Below are 9051 nucleotides of genomic sequence, written 5' to 3' on the forward strand. Positions count from 1 at the left end.
ATAGGGGTGTGCCCAGTGCTTGGCATCATTTGGACAGTGGTGGGGTGGCTGGGGGTGCAGTCAGGAGCTGTGGCAGCTGGCAATGCCACCGGCCTCCCTCACCAGCTCAGGGCTGGCAGCAGCTGCGGTGCAGGGGCCCCATGGCAGTGCGTCCCGCCTGTGCCGTGGGGCCAGGTGTGGGTGGGTGTGGGTGGGAGCGGGTGCACCCTGCGGAGGAATGTGGCCTGGGAGGGGCTGTGGCTCCAGCTGGGGCACTCAGGGTGCAGCCAGCACTGTGCTGACAGCTGGCACCCAGCATGGCTGAGAAACCCCAAATCCAGCTCTTCATCAAGGTGAGGGGGGATCCTCAGGCCAGTGGGCACTGCTGGCTGCCACCACTGGCAGTGCTACAGTGGGGTGACCCGGCTGCCCTGCCCACCACAGTGCCCAGATGTGGAGAACGGGGGAGGTAATGGGCAGGGGGTCAGGCAGCAGGTAGGGAGTGGGGCTGGCAACAGGCGGTGTGCCAGGTAGTGGTCAGATAGGAGTAGGACGGGCAGTGGGCAGCAGGCAGGCGGGGGGGGGGGGCAGGCAGCAGGCATGGCTCTTCTCCACAGCACTGCCTGCTGCTGCCTACCCTGCAGGCAGGGGGGCTGTGAGGCCTCAACCTGGGGAGGTCAGACTGGGATGCTATCCACAAACCAGAGCCCAGCAGCCGCCCGGCCGGGGCAGTCTGTCCGGCTGTGCCAGGCAGGACAGGGCTTGCCTGGGATTGTGCCTGGGGGTGGCGGGGCCACCAGCATTGCTGTCAACTTCCTTTGGTGAACAGTCCCTGCGACTAGGCTGTCCCTGCCACAGCTGACCCTGCTGCCACTGCTGCTGCTGCCCCCAAGCCCTGGCCCCCCTTGGCACTCTGAGGCTGGCACAGCCTGAAGGTCCTGTTCCCTGGGGGGGTGCCAGGGCCAGCACTCGCTGTGCCACGTGGCTGCTCTGGGGCACGGCATTGAGGCCCTGGGAGCACTCAGGGGCTGGGGGCATGGTGCCCTGCCTGGCATAGCAGGTGCCATGGACTGCAGCACAGCTTGCCAGCCTGTGTCAGCCAGGCTGGGCCGGGGCACGTGCCTTGCCAACCTCATCCAGGGCTGCCCCCACTGTGGCCATGCTGGGGTGAAGGGGCAGCTGAGCTCTCCATCTGTGCCCACAGGCAAGCGAAGACGGGGAGAGTGTTGGGCACTGCCCCTTCTGCCAGCGGCTCTTCATGGTGCTGCTGCTCAAAGGGGTGCCCTTCACCCTCACCACCGTGGACGTGAAGAGGTGAGTGGTGGTCCTCTCCCAGAGGGTGCCAGTCCTCGGGCCAGGGCCATGGGCAGGGTAGGTGGGTGGTATGTCCCCAACAGTGCGGGAAGGGGTGTGTGAAGGGTGGGCACTATGGCATGCATGGAGCTTGTTGTACCCCTCCAGGTGCCCACCACTGCCTGGGGAGAGTAGTGGGCATTTCCCTAGGCACACACAGAGGCAGGAGCAGCCTAGGGGCACCACTTCATCCCTTTGCTTGAGACACACGTGCACATATGAACATGCACACACGCACACACACATGTGCATGGAGCCAAGCAGAGCCCTGGACATGCCAGACATCAGCAGCGTCTCCATCTCCCGCAGGGCACTGGATGTGCTGAAGGACTTCGCACCAGGTGCCCAGCTGCCTGTTCTGCTCTACAACGGCGAGCCCAAGACTGACACCGTGACCATCGAGGAGTTCCTGGAGGACCAGCTGGGCCCCCCCACGTCAGTGGCCAGTGCTGCCTTGAGAGGACTCAAAGGGGCCAAAGAGGGGCAGGACAGGCTGAGAGAGGAGGGGGTTGACAGTATGTGAGCCTGTTGGTCCCTGCCACCTGCCTCAACTGTGCCCACATCCCCACAGGTGCCCCAGTCTGGTCCCGCAGTACCGGGAGTCGAGCCTGGCCGGGAACGACATCTTCCACAAGTTCTCCGCCTTCATCAAGAACCCGGTGCCTGCCCAGGACGAGGGTGAGGATCGAGTAGGGAAGCACCCTGCGCATCTTTCCTAGTGTCACCCCCCCCCCCCAAAGCCTATCCTGGTCACACCAAGCGCCCTCAGTCCTCCCCATCTATGTGGGTCAATGTCAGGTCTCTGTGGGAGGGCAAGGAGCAGGTGCCAGCCTGGGTAAGGTGGGTGCTGCCTGGACACAGGGCTGCACTGGCAGGGGGCCAGGGCAGAGCAGGAGCCCCTGCCGTGACCCAGCTGCCCTCCCCACAGTGCTGCAGCGGAGCCTGCTGCGGGCCCTGCTGAAGCTGGATGAGTACTTGCGTGCCCCTCTGGAGCATGAGCTGGCCCGGGACCCCAACCTCCGGGCCTCCCAGCGACGCTTCCTTGACGGAGAACACCTCACGTTGGCCGACTGCAACCTGCTGCCCAAGCTCAACATTGTTCAGGTAAGCAGGGGCATGCCGGCACCCTGCCCTTCTTCCTTCTTCTTTCCCTGGCATCTCCATTCCACTGGCCCCATGGTCTCACTTTCCTCTTGGTGCCTCTAGCAACCCCCAGCTCCTTTCACAAATGCTGTCAGCCCTGTGTCCTCTGGTATCCTTCTCCCCAGGAGCCCTGCCCAGCAAAGTGCCTTCCCAGAGATCCCATTCCCCTCTACGTCCCCTCCTAAGTGCCAGCCTTCAACTGTGCAGTGCTGGGGATGTCCACTGGCCCTCTGCCCTCCTTCCCAGCTGGTTCCTTTCCTGGCAGCTGGGCCCTCCTTGACACACAGTACCAGGCACAGTTCCCCCTGTTCCTGCCCGCAGGTCGTGTGCCAGCACTACCGCCGCTTCGGGATCCCCAAAGACCTGCGGGGTGTGTGGCGGTACCTCAACAGTGCCAGTGAAACCAAGGAGTTCAAATACACCTGTCCCAACAGCCAGGAGATTGTACAAGCCTATCGCTCCGTGGTCCGTGCACCACAGTGAGCTGGGTATGCACCCCAGTGGGTGCAAGGCCAGGGTTGGGGTCAGGCAGGAGGTCAGTGCCCACCCCATTCCTGCCAGCACGCACTTGGGAGAGCAGAGCATGAGCTGTGCCCCTGGCACCCAGGTGCTAGCAGTAATCTGTGGTGCACTGAGCCCCTTTTGTGCCACCCTCCCTCCCAGCCAGGACATGCTCTGTGGTCCCTGAGCATCGGGACTGGGGGGCAAAGCCATGGGCACCATCAGTGCCAAAGCTGGGTTCTGCTGTGGGCAGGGGTAGAGCTGGGGAGGACAAGCTGCCCAGAGCACAGGGCAGCCCTGCAGCCTCTTGTGTGGGCACGTCGTGCCACCCTCTCATGAGGGTCCAAGGCCCAGCTGTGCCTGGGCAGTAGGCACTGCAGGATGCCCTCACACCTGCACTGGGTGAGGGGACCCAGCATAGCCATGGAGAGCCCTGAGAACACAGTTCCCAGCACCCTGGGTGAGGGGAGCAGAGGGTACCAACCCCCCGGAATCTGCGGTTAGTCTGCTCTCAGGAGCAGATTTGGGGGTTGTGAAGCGGGGCAAGCCCAAGCCAAGCTTCAGAGCTCCTGGAAATCAATAAAGGCTTTGCAAGCAAGACCAGCGTGAGTCTGGAGTGACACACCAGCAGCTCTCCCTTACAGGGCTTTGCACTGACCTCCACTCTCTCTCCCACTGCCAAGCAAGGCAGAGTGCATCCTCCCAGCTCTCTGGAGGGGTTGGGCAGGCTCTAACCACCCATCTGCCAACCCACTTGCAAAAAGCTGGCAGGGAAGGAAACTTCTCTGAGACCCGGACCTCTGGGTTCAGCTGAAACTGGCCCAAGGCTTCCTGGGAACGGGAGAGGCAGAATACACCGACACATCCACAGAGACTGGCTGGCTAAAAACACCTTTACTGGAAAGAAGATAAGCAAAGGCAATCCTTCCGTTCTGCAGTGCTACAAAAATTCCTTCCAAACCCCACCAATTCAAGGAAAATGAAGTCAAGAGGTGGCCCCTGCCAGCAGGGAAGAGCTGCTGGGAAGAAAGCAACCACTGGTGTCTCCTCAAAGGCCCGGCCACCACCCCAGTGGAGGGTCAGCTGCCATGTGCTGATGGCTCTGTTGCCTCCCTGGGTGAGAGGGGCTCAGCTGGCCCCAGACACCGGGCACTCTCTCCTCCACCCACGCGCATGCTGATAGGGCTCCACAGGGCTGTCATCAGGGCACAGGACAGCACCACTCAGGAGTCCTCGAAATTCACTCCAGATGATGCTTTCTTGCTGGGAGGAGATGGAGGGAGCATCAGAGCCCCAAGCCCCATGCCCCAAGCAGAGCCCATGGGGTCCCTATGCAGCCAAGTACCAGCACTGACCTTTTGAAACCAGGGTTAATGAGAGACTCTCCCGGGACCTTCCTTTTGGCTGGCAAAGCTGAGCCAGCAGCCCTGTTCTTCCTGGGGCTGGGGTCTGCCTCAGTCAAGGATAGGCAGGATGCAGATTGCAGGTCAGCCAGGTGTTCTGTCAGCCCTGCCAGTCCCTCCAGGGCCAGGGCGAGCTTCCAGCAGCCCAGCCTGGCAGGGCCAGCAGCCATGGAGAGGAAGGGCCAAGCCTGGCCTCCTCTCCCAAAGGAGCCACGGACCTGCCCCAGCCCCCAGTCTGGAAGCACAGCAAAGCCTGCCCTTCTTCTGAGGCTGGTGATGACCAGCCTCTGACCTGAGCACCCCAGATACCCCGAGAGCCACCACAGTGAGCCCTGCCCCTGCTCTGTCGGGAAGGGCACCAGGACAGTGGGTGCCTGACAGCAGCCACAGCCGAGGGCACTCGGTGTGTGCTGAAGAGCACATGAACACAGGACCAGCAGCCTCTGGGAAGGAGAAGGCAGGACAGCAGGATCAGGGCAGGTGCCCCTGGCAGTGCCTACCTGGCAGGAAGAGCTGCTGGCTCTGGGCAGTATTCTTCTGAGGGCTGCAGGAAGATGCCAGTGTCTCCACGGCTGCTGAGACAGGAGCCAGAGCCACAGCTTGTGACAACACACCCCAATACAGCATGCAGCATCCCAAGCCTCTCCAGCTAAACTGAGGCCTGTTCTCCTCTCAGCGCTCCCACCCAAACTGCTGCTGCCACAAAATCTTCCCAGACTCCTCAAACAGAGATGTCTGTAAGGTGACTCCCACATTCAGGATGCTGGTGTGGTGCTGGCCATGAGGACAGGGCTGTGTTTCCACCCAGAGACACACCACTGTGTCCTCTGGGCCCCAGCAGGGATCCTCTGTCTGGGGGCTCTGATGAAGACCCTGGCCAGCTTTAGGAACTGGCCAACAGAACAGGGAAGCGATGGCAGCAGTTCTGCTGCTGGCCCACTGGGACTAGTGAGGAGAAAGCACCTGATGTGATACTCGGGAGGCAAAGCCCTCTCCCACTGAGAGGCCCAAGGCTGAGCTGGGGCACGTGGGGCACTTTGGGTGGGAGTGACGATCCCATGAAGGTGGCAGGAGCTGCCGGCCCTCCCCCTGTCCTCACACCTTCCAAACCCACCACGGACCTTCCAGGCGCCTCTCCAAGGTCTCGATGCAGCCGGCCATGCCGAACACCAGCGCCTGCAGCTGGCTGCGCGCCTCGGCGGCGGGCAGCTGGGCCAGGGCGACGGCCGGGCACCGCGGCTCCTCCAGCATCCGCAGCGTGGCCGAACCCGGGCCCAGGCTCAGCTCAGCGGCCCCGCGCCCCAGGGCGGCCCTGCAGGGATAGGGGGCGAGGGGAGCGGGGAACAGGGCGAGCCCGGGGTGAGGGGAGCCCGGGATGAGGGAAGCCGAGGATAGAGGGTGTCGGGGCGGCGGCACCCACCTGAGCATCGCGCCGTGCTCCTCCGGCGGGCACCGCTGCAGAGAGGGAGGAGGAGGAGGAGAGCATGTCCGACACGGCCTAACCCGGGCCCGAGTCCATCCCCGCCCCACTGGCACCCCGGGCCTCAGGCCCGAGCCCCACCGCCGACCCCGGCCCCGGTACATACGCAGCCAAACGCCGGACAGCCGCCGAGATCCCCGGCCCAGACCTCCATCGCGTCGGTTACACTGCGGGAGGCAGCGGCTCAGGCCGGGGTTGCTCGACCCCCGCCCGGCCCCGCTCCCGTTCCCGGCGCCCGCCCGCTCTCACTAGACAGCGCCGCCGGGCCGGCAGTAGCAGAGGAACCGGCCCGGCCCGGCTCGCAGCACGCGGAAGGGCCCGGCCGGTTCCGCCATCGCCGCGCCGGAAGGGGCGGGCGCGAGCGGCGGGTCCCGCCCGAGGCCGCGAGAGGAACCGACAGCCCCGCCATGGTGAACTTGGGGCTGCGGCGGGTGGAGGATGATGTGGCTGCCAAGCACCCGGTGCGCCCTGCGGGGGACGGGCTGGGGGGCCCGGCTGTGCCGGTGGGGCCGGGGCTGCGGGGGCCGGGCAGAGCCCGGCTGTGCCGGTGGGGCCGGGGCTGCGGGGGCCGGGCAGGGCTCCAGCCCCGGCGCTGACGCGTCCCCGCAGGCGCTGCAGCAGTACGCGGCTTGCCAGTCCCACGCCTTCGTGAAGGGCATCGGCACCTTCCTGGCAGGTACAGCCCCGTCCAGCCCCCCTCCTCGGTTGTCCCCGGCCGCTCCCCGGGGCAGCGGGGACGGCCCGGCTGTGTTCGGTAACCCCGGCCCCGGTCTCGGCAGGCAGCGGAGCCACCTTCGCCGTGCAAAAGCTGGCGCGGCAGAAGCTGCCGTACAGCCCGCAGTGGAGCCTGCTGCTGGCCATGGGTGAGTGCCTGGCCCGGGTGGTGCTGCGGGCAGAGAGGTGTTTGCCCTTACTGTGGGGGGCTCGTCCCTAGCTCCGGTCACCTCTCGACGCCCCGTCCCCGGGGGTTCCGGAGGGTTCTTGGGCAGCTGCATCAGGTGCTGTCCCCACCAAGGTGCTGCTGGCGCTGTCAGAAGCACCTCGGCCTCCCCAGCCGCAGGGTCCCTCGCGAGCTATGTGGTAACCAGAGCTGAGACACAGAAATGCTCCGACTTCTGGATTTATCTGGAGACAGGCAAGTCCCCACAGCAGCTCGCCGTGACTGGTGGGGTGTCTCAGACCACAGGTACGTTCACAATTCCCTGTTGCTTTCCCCAGGCTTGTCGTGCCTGGTTCTTCCCTGCTGCAATAATTAGTTTGCTATTCCTGTCTCATAATTAAACTGGTGACTGTGTAATTGCCAAAATCTCAATGTAAGTCCCACACTGGCACACCGCATCCGAGGAGTGGGAGCAGAAGGACATGTGGTGGTTGGAGCTCCCTACCTGATCTCATAGTTCCCATGTCCCGCTGTGTTCTGGGCACAGCGGTACCTGAGCAGACCTGGAGATGTGGGCTGGGTGCACTCGCTGCTAACTGCTAACTGGTGCCCTGCCTGCTTTGGGGATTCACAAGAGCCAGCATGAAGGGCTCGTTTGCTGGAAGAGGATGGAGAGGGTAAGGGATGGAGAGAGCAAATGAGGTGTAGAGAGGTTTATTACTGCTCCGTAGAGTGGATAGAGCTGGAGGGGCACTAAGAGAGGCACTGGACAGTTCCCGTGGCTGCTTGCTGCTCTCTGTCACATGTACCTTGAGCTCCTAAAGCACCTTGAGGTCCCAGAGTTGGGCCCACCTGAAGAGGCTTTAAACACTTCACTAGGGCTCTGTGGTTCTCTCTCTGCCCACCCTTGGCAAACACACCAGGGTAGTTGGAGGTCCAGGGAGCTTGTACTTTCTGTTGCAGAAAATCTGCTCAGCACAGAGGACAGGGACAGCGCCGCACTGCCGGTGAGGAGGAACAGGTATGGAGATGTGGTGGAGTAGCCGGCAAAGCACAGCACTCTGTACCTGTATCCCACTTCAGCCCCTGCTGCCTGCCCAACCTGTCGCTGCCCATGCTGCCTGTGCACCTGGTAGGCTTGATGGCACTGTTGGGAAGCTCAGAGGACTTGATCCTGCAGCGAGAGTGTGGTGGAGGCACTACAGGGATCACTGCTGCCCACCTCATGGCCTCTGAACATTGCACTGAGGGTACAATAAAAGTCAAGAACTGAAGGTGCTCATTGTGGATGAGGTGAAGGCTGGCAGTGGGACAGGCAGAGCAGGTGGTGAATGTCACCCCGAGGGAACAGGTGGCACTCACACTCTATTGGCACGTGGATTGCTGCGAGCTGGCTCTAGGCATGGGCAGGTCTGGGCTAAGCTACAAGGGCAGAGCTGTTGTTGTGTGCTTTCTGTACCCTGAACCCAGCCAGTCCCCATGTCCCTACCCCTGCAGCAGCAAGGCTTTTCCCACCCACCTGAACAGGGCCGGGCTGAGCCCCATAGCTGGGTGGCCTCTGGGGTGTTCTCTGCCCCTGCAACAGGGGTGACCATGTGCCCAGGGCCCCTCTCTGTGGTGCCCACCTGTCACCGCCCAGGGCACGTCATCTGGCCAGTCCCAGATTGCCCATCCAGATCCATAACCAGTTGGCAAGGATATGGTACTGTCTCAAATCCCATGCACAGAGAGGGGCATGTGGGTTTTTCCTAATGTCAGACTCCAAGTCCTAACTAGGTAAACTGGCTGCTCTTGGTGGATGTCCAACTCTGATTCAGCTGCATCTGAATTTCTTAGAAGAGGAAATGCAGCCTGGATTCTGGAAGGTACCTGGGTTCTTAGAGCAGTGTTTCAGCTTCAGGGACCAGAAGCACCTCTTCCTTCCGTGTGAGATGTGGAGACAGACCCTGAGCCTCACTCCACCATGGGAGGGAGTCCCTGTGATGGGGAGATGAGGAGTCTGGGGAAGAAACTTGGGTTTAAGGGTTCAGAACATCATCTGAACTGGAATCAGATTTGCCTTGTGCAGAGAGATGGGGAGCAGCCAGCGGAACAGCTGAAAATAAAGTACTGCTGGGAACGGGTGGGTTAAGCCAAGCACAGCATTCCAGGAGCTCAGCCAGAGCTGAGGGTGTTGGGAAGTGAGCAGACCTGCTCACCAGAGCTCGTGCTGCCGGCAGGAGCAAGGAGGGCAGCGAGAAACCACAGCTCCCTACAGCCACTCCTCTCTGGAGTGTTTGGGGAACGTGCAGGGCGGGGGGAGGCTTCCTGAT

At 62.7% G+C, this 9051-nt stretch overlaps 3 protein-coding genes across 5 annotated transcripts; 2 read left to right on the top strand and 1 right to left on the bottom strand.

Annotated features, from left to right (window-relative positions):
• On the top strand, positions 1–3738 carry CLIC3 (chloride intracellular channel 3). Its single transcript, XM_051808234.1, has 6 exons — positions 1–332; positions 1184–1293; positions 1642–1767; positions 1904–2010; positions 2261–2436; positions 2797–3738. The coding sequence occupies exons 1-6, from the start codon at positions 297–299 to the stop codon at positions 2956–2958; spliced, it is 717 nt and encodes a 238-aa protein (XP_051664194.1). The 5' UTR covers positions 1–296; the 3' UTR covers positions 2959–3738.
• A 113-nt stretch (positions 3739–3851) lies between these two features.
• PAXX (PAXX non-homologous end joining factor) lies at positions 3852–6256 on the bottom strand. 2 transcript variants are annotated; one of them, XM_051808236.1, is made up of 7 exons: positions 6109–6256; positions 5966–6026; positions 5800–5834; positions 5501–5691; positions 4880–4954; positions 4332–4425; positions 3852–4239 (listed from the first exon to the last, which is right to left on the bottom strand). In XM_051808236.1, exons 1-7 carry the CDS (start codon positions 6192–6194, stop codon positions 4200–4202), a joined length of 582 nt encoding a protein of 193 aa, XP_051664196.1. In that variant the 5' UTR covers positions 6195–6256; the 3' UTR covers positions 3852–4199. The 2 variants fall into 2 exon arrangements, with proteins under 2 accessions (XP_051664196.1, XP_051664195.1); XM_051808235.1 differs by having other exon boundaries at positions 4880–4951; positions 6109–6224.
• Positions 6211–8013, top strand: TMEM141 (transmembrane protein 141). Of its 2 annotated transcripts, none has more exons than XM_051808237.1 (5): positions 6211–6320; positions 6469–6535; positions 6639–6722; positions 6875–7045; positions 7703–8013. In XM_051808237.1, the coding sequence occupies exons 1-5, from the start codon at positions 6267–6269 to the stop codon at positions 7780–7782; spliced, it is 456 nt and encodes a 151-aa protein (XP_051664197.1). In that variant the 5' UTR covers positions 6211–6266; the 3' UTR covers positions 7783–8013. The 2 variants fall into 2 exon arrangements, with proteins under 2 accessions (XP_051664197.1, XP_051664198.1); XM_051808238.1 differs by having other exon boundaries at positions 6914–7045.
• Positions 8014–9051: the final 1038 nt, after the last annotated feature.

This window comes from Manacus candei, unplaced genomic scaffold (genome assembly GCF_025592945.1).
Source record: "Manacus candei isolate 608988 ecotype Guabito, Panama unplaced genomic scaffold, ASM2559294v1 h1tg000071l, whole genome shotgun sequence".
In the NCBI taxonomy this organism is placed as follows: domain Eukaryota; kingdom Metazoa; phylum Chordata; class Aves; order Passeriformes; family Pipridae; genus Manacus; species Manacus candei.

Bases quoted from the DNA above. Each gene is read 5' to 3' on its own strand.
- CLIC3 (XM_051808234.1), top strand. From the start codon at position 297: ATGGCTGAGAAACCCCAAATCCAGCTCTTCATCAAG. The intron at 1,768-1,903 runs GTCAGTGGCCAG...ACATCCCCACAG, and splicing joins GACCAGCTGGGCCCCCCCAC to GTGCCCCAGTCTGGTCCCGC. The intron at 2,437-2,796 runs GTAAGCAGGGGC...TCCTGCCCGCAG, and splicing joins CCAAGCTCAACATTGTTCAG to GTCGTGTGCCAGCACTACCG.
- PAXX (XM_051808236.1), bottom strand. From the start codon at position 6,194: ATGGCGGAACCGGCCGGGCCCTTCCGCGTGCTGCGAGCCGGGCCGGGC. The intron at 5,835-5,965 runs GTATGTACCGGG...CCCTCTCTGCAG, and splicing joins GCTGTCCGGCGTTTGGCTGC to CGGTGCCCGCCGGAGGAGCA. The intron at 4,426-4,879 runs GTAGGCACTGCC...TGACTGAGGCAG, and splicing joins CCAGCAGCTCTTCCTGCCAG to ACCCCAGCCCCAGGAAGAAC.
- TMEM141 (XM_051808237.1), top strand. From the start codon at position 6,267: ATGGTGAACTTGGGGCTGCGGCGGGTGGAGGATGATGTGGCTGCCAAG. The intron at 6,321-6,468 runs GTGCGCCCTGCG...GCGTCCCCGCAG, and splicing joins ATGTGGCTGCCAAGCACCCG to GCGCTGCAGCAGTACGCGGC. The intron at 6,723-6,874 runs GTGAGTGCCTGG...GTCCCCACCAAG, and splicing joins GAGCCTGCTGCTGGCCATGG to GTGCTGCTGGCGCTGTCAGA.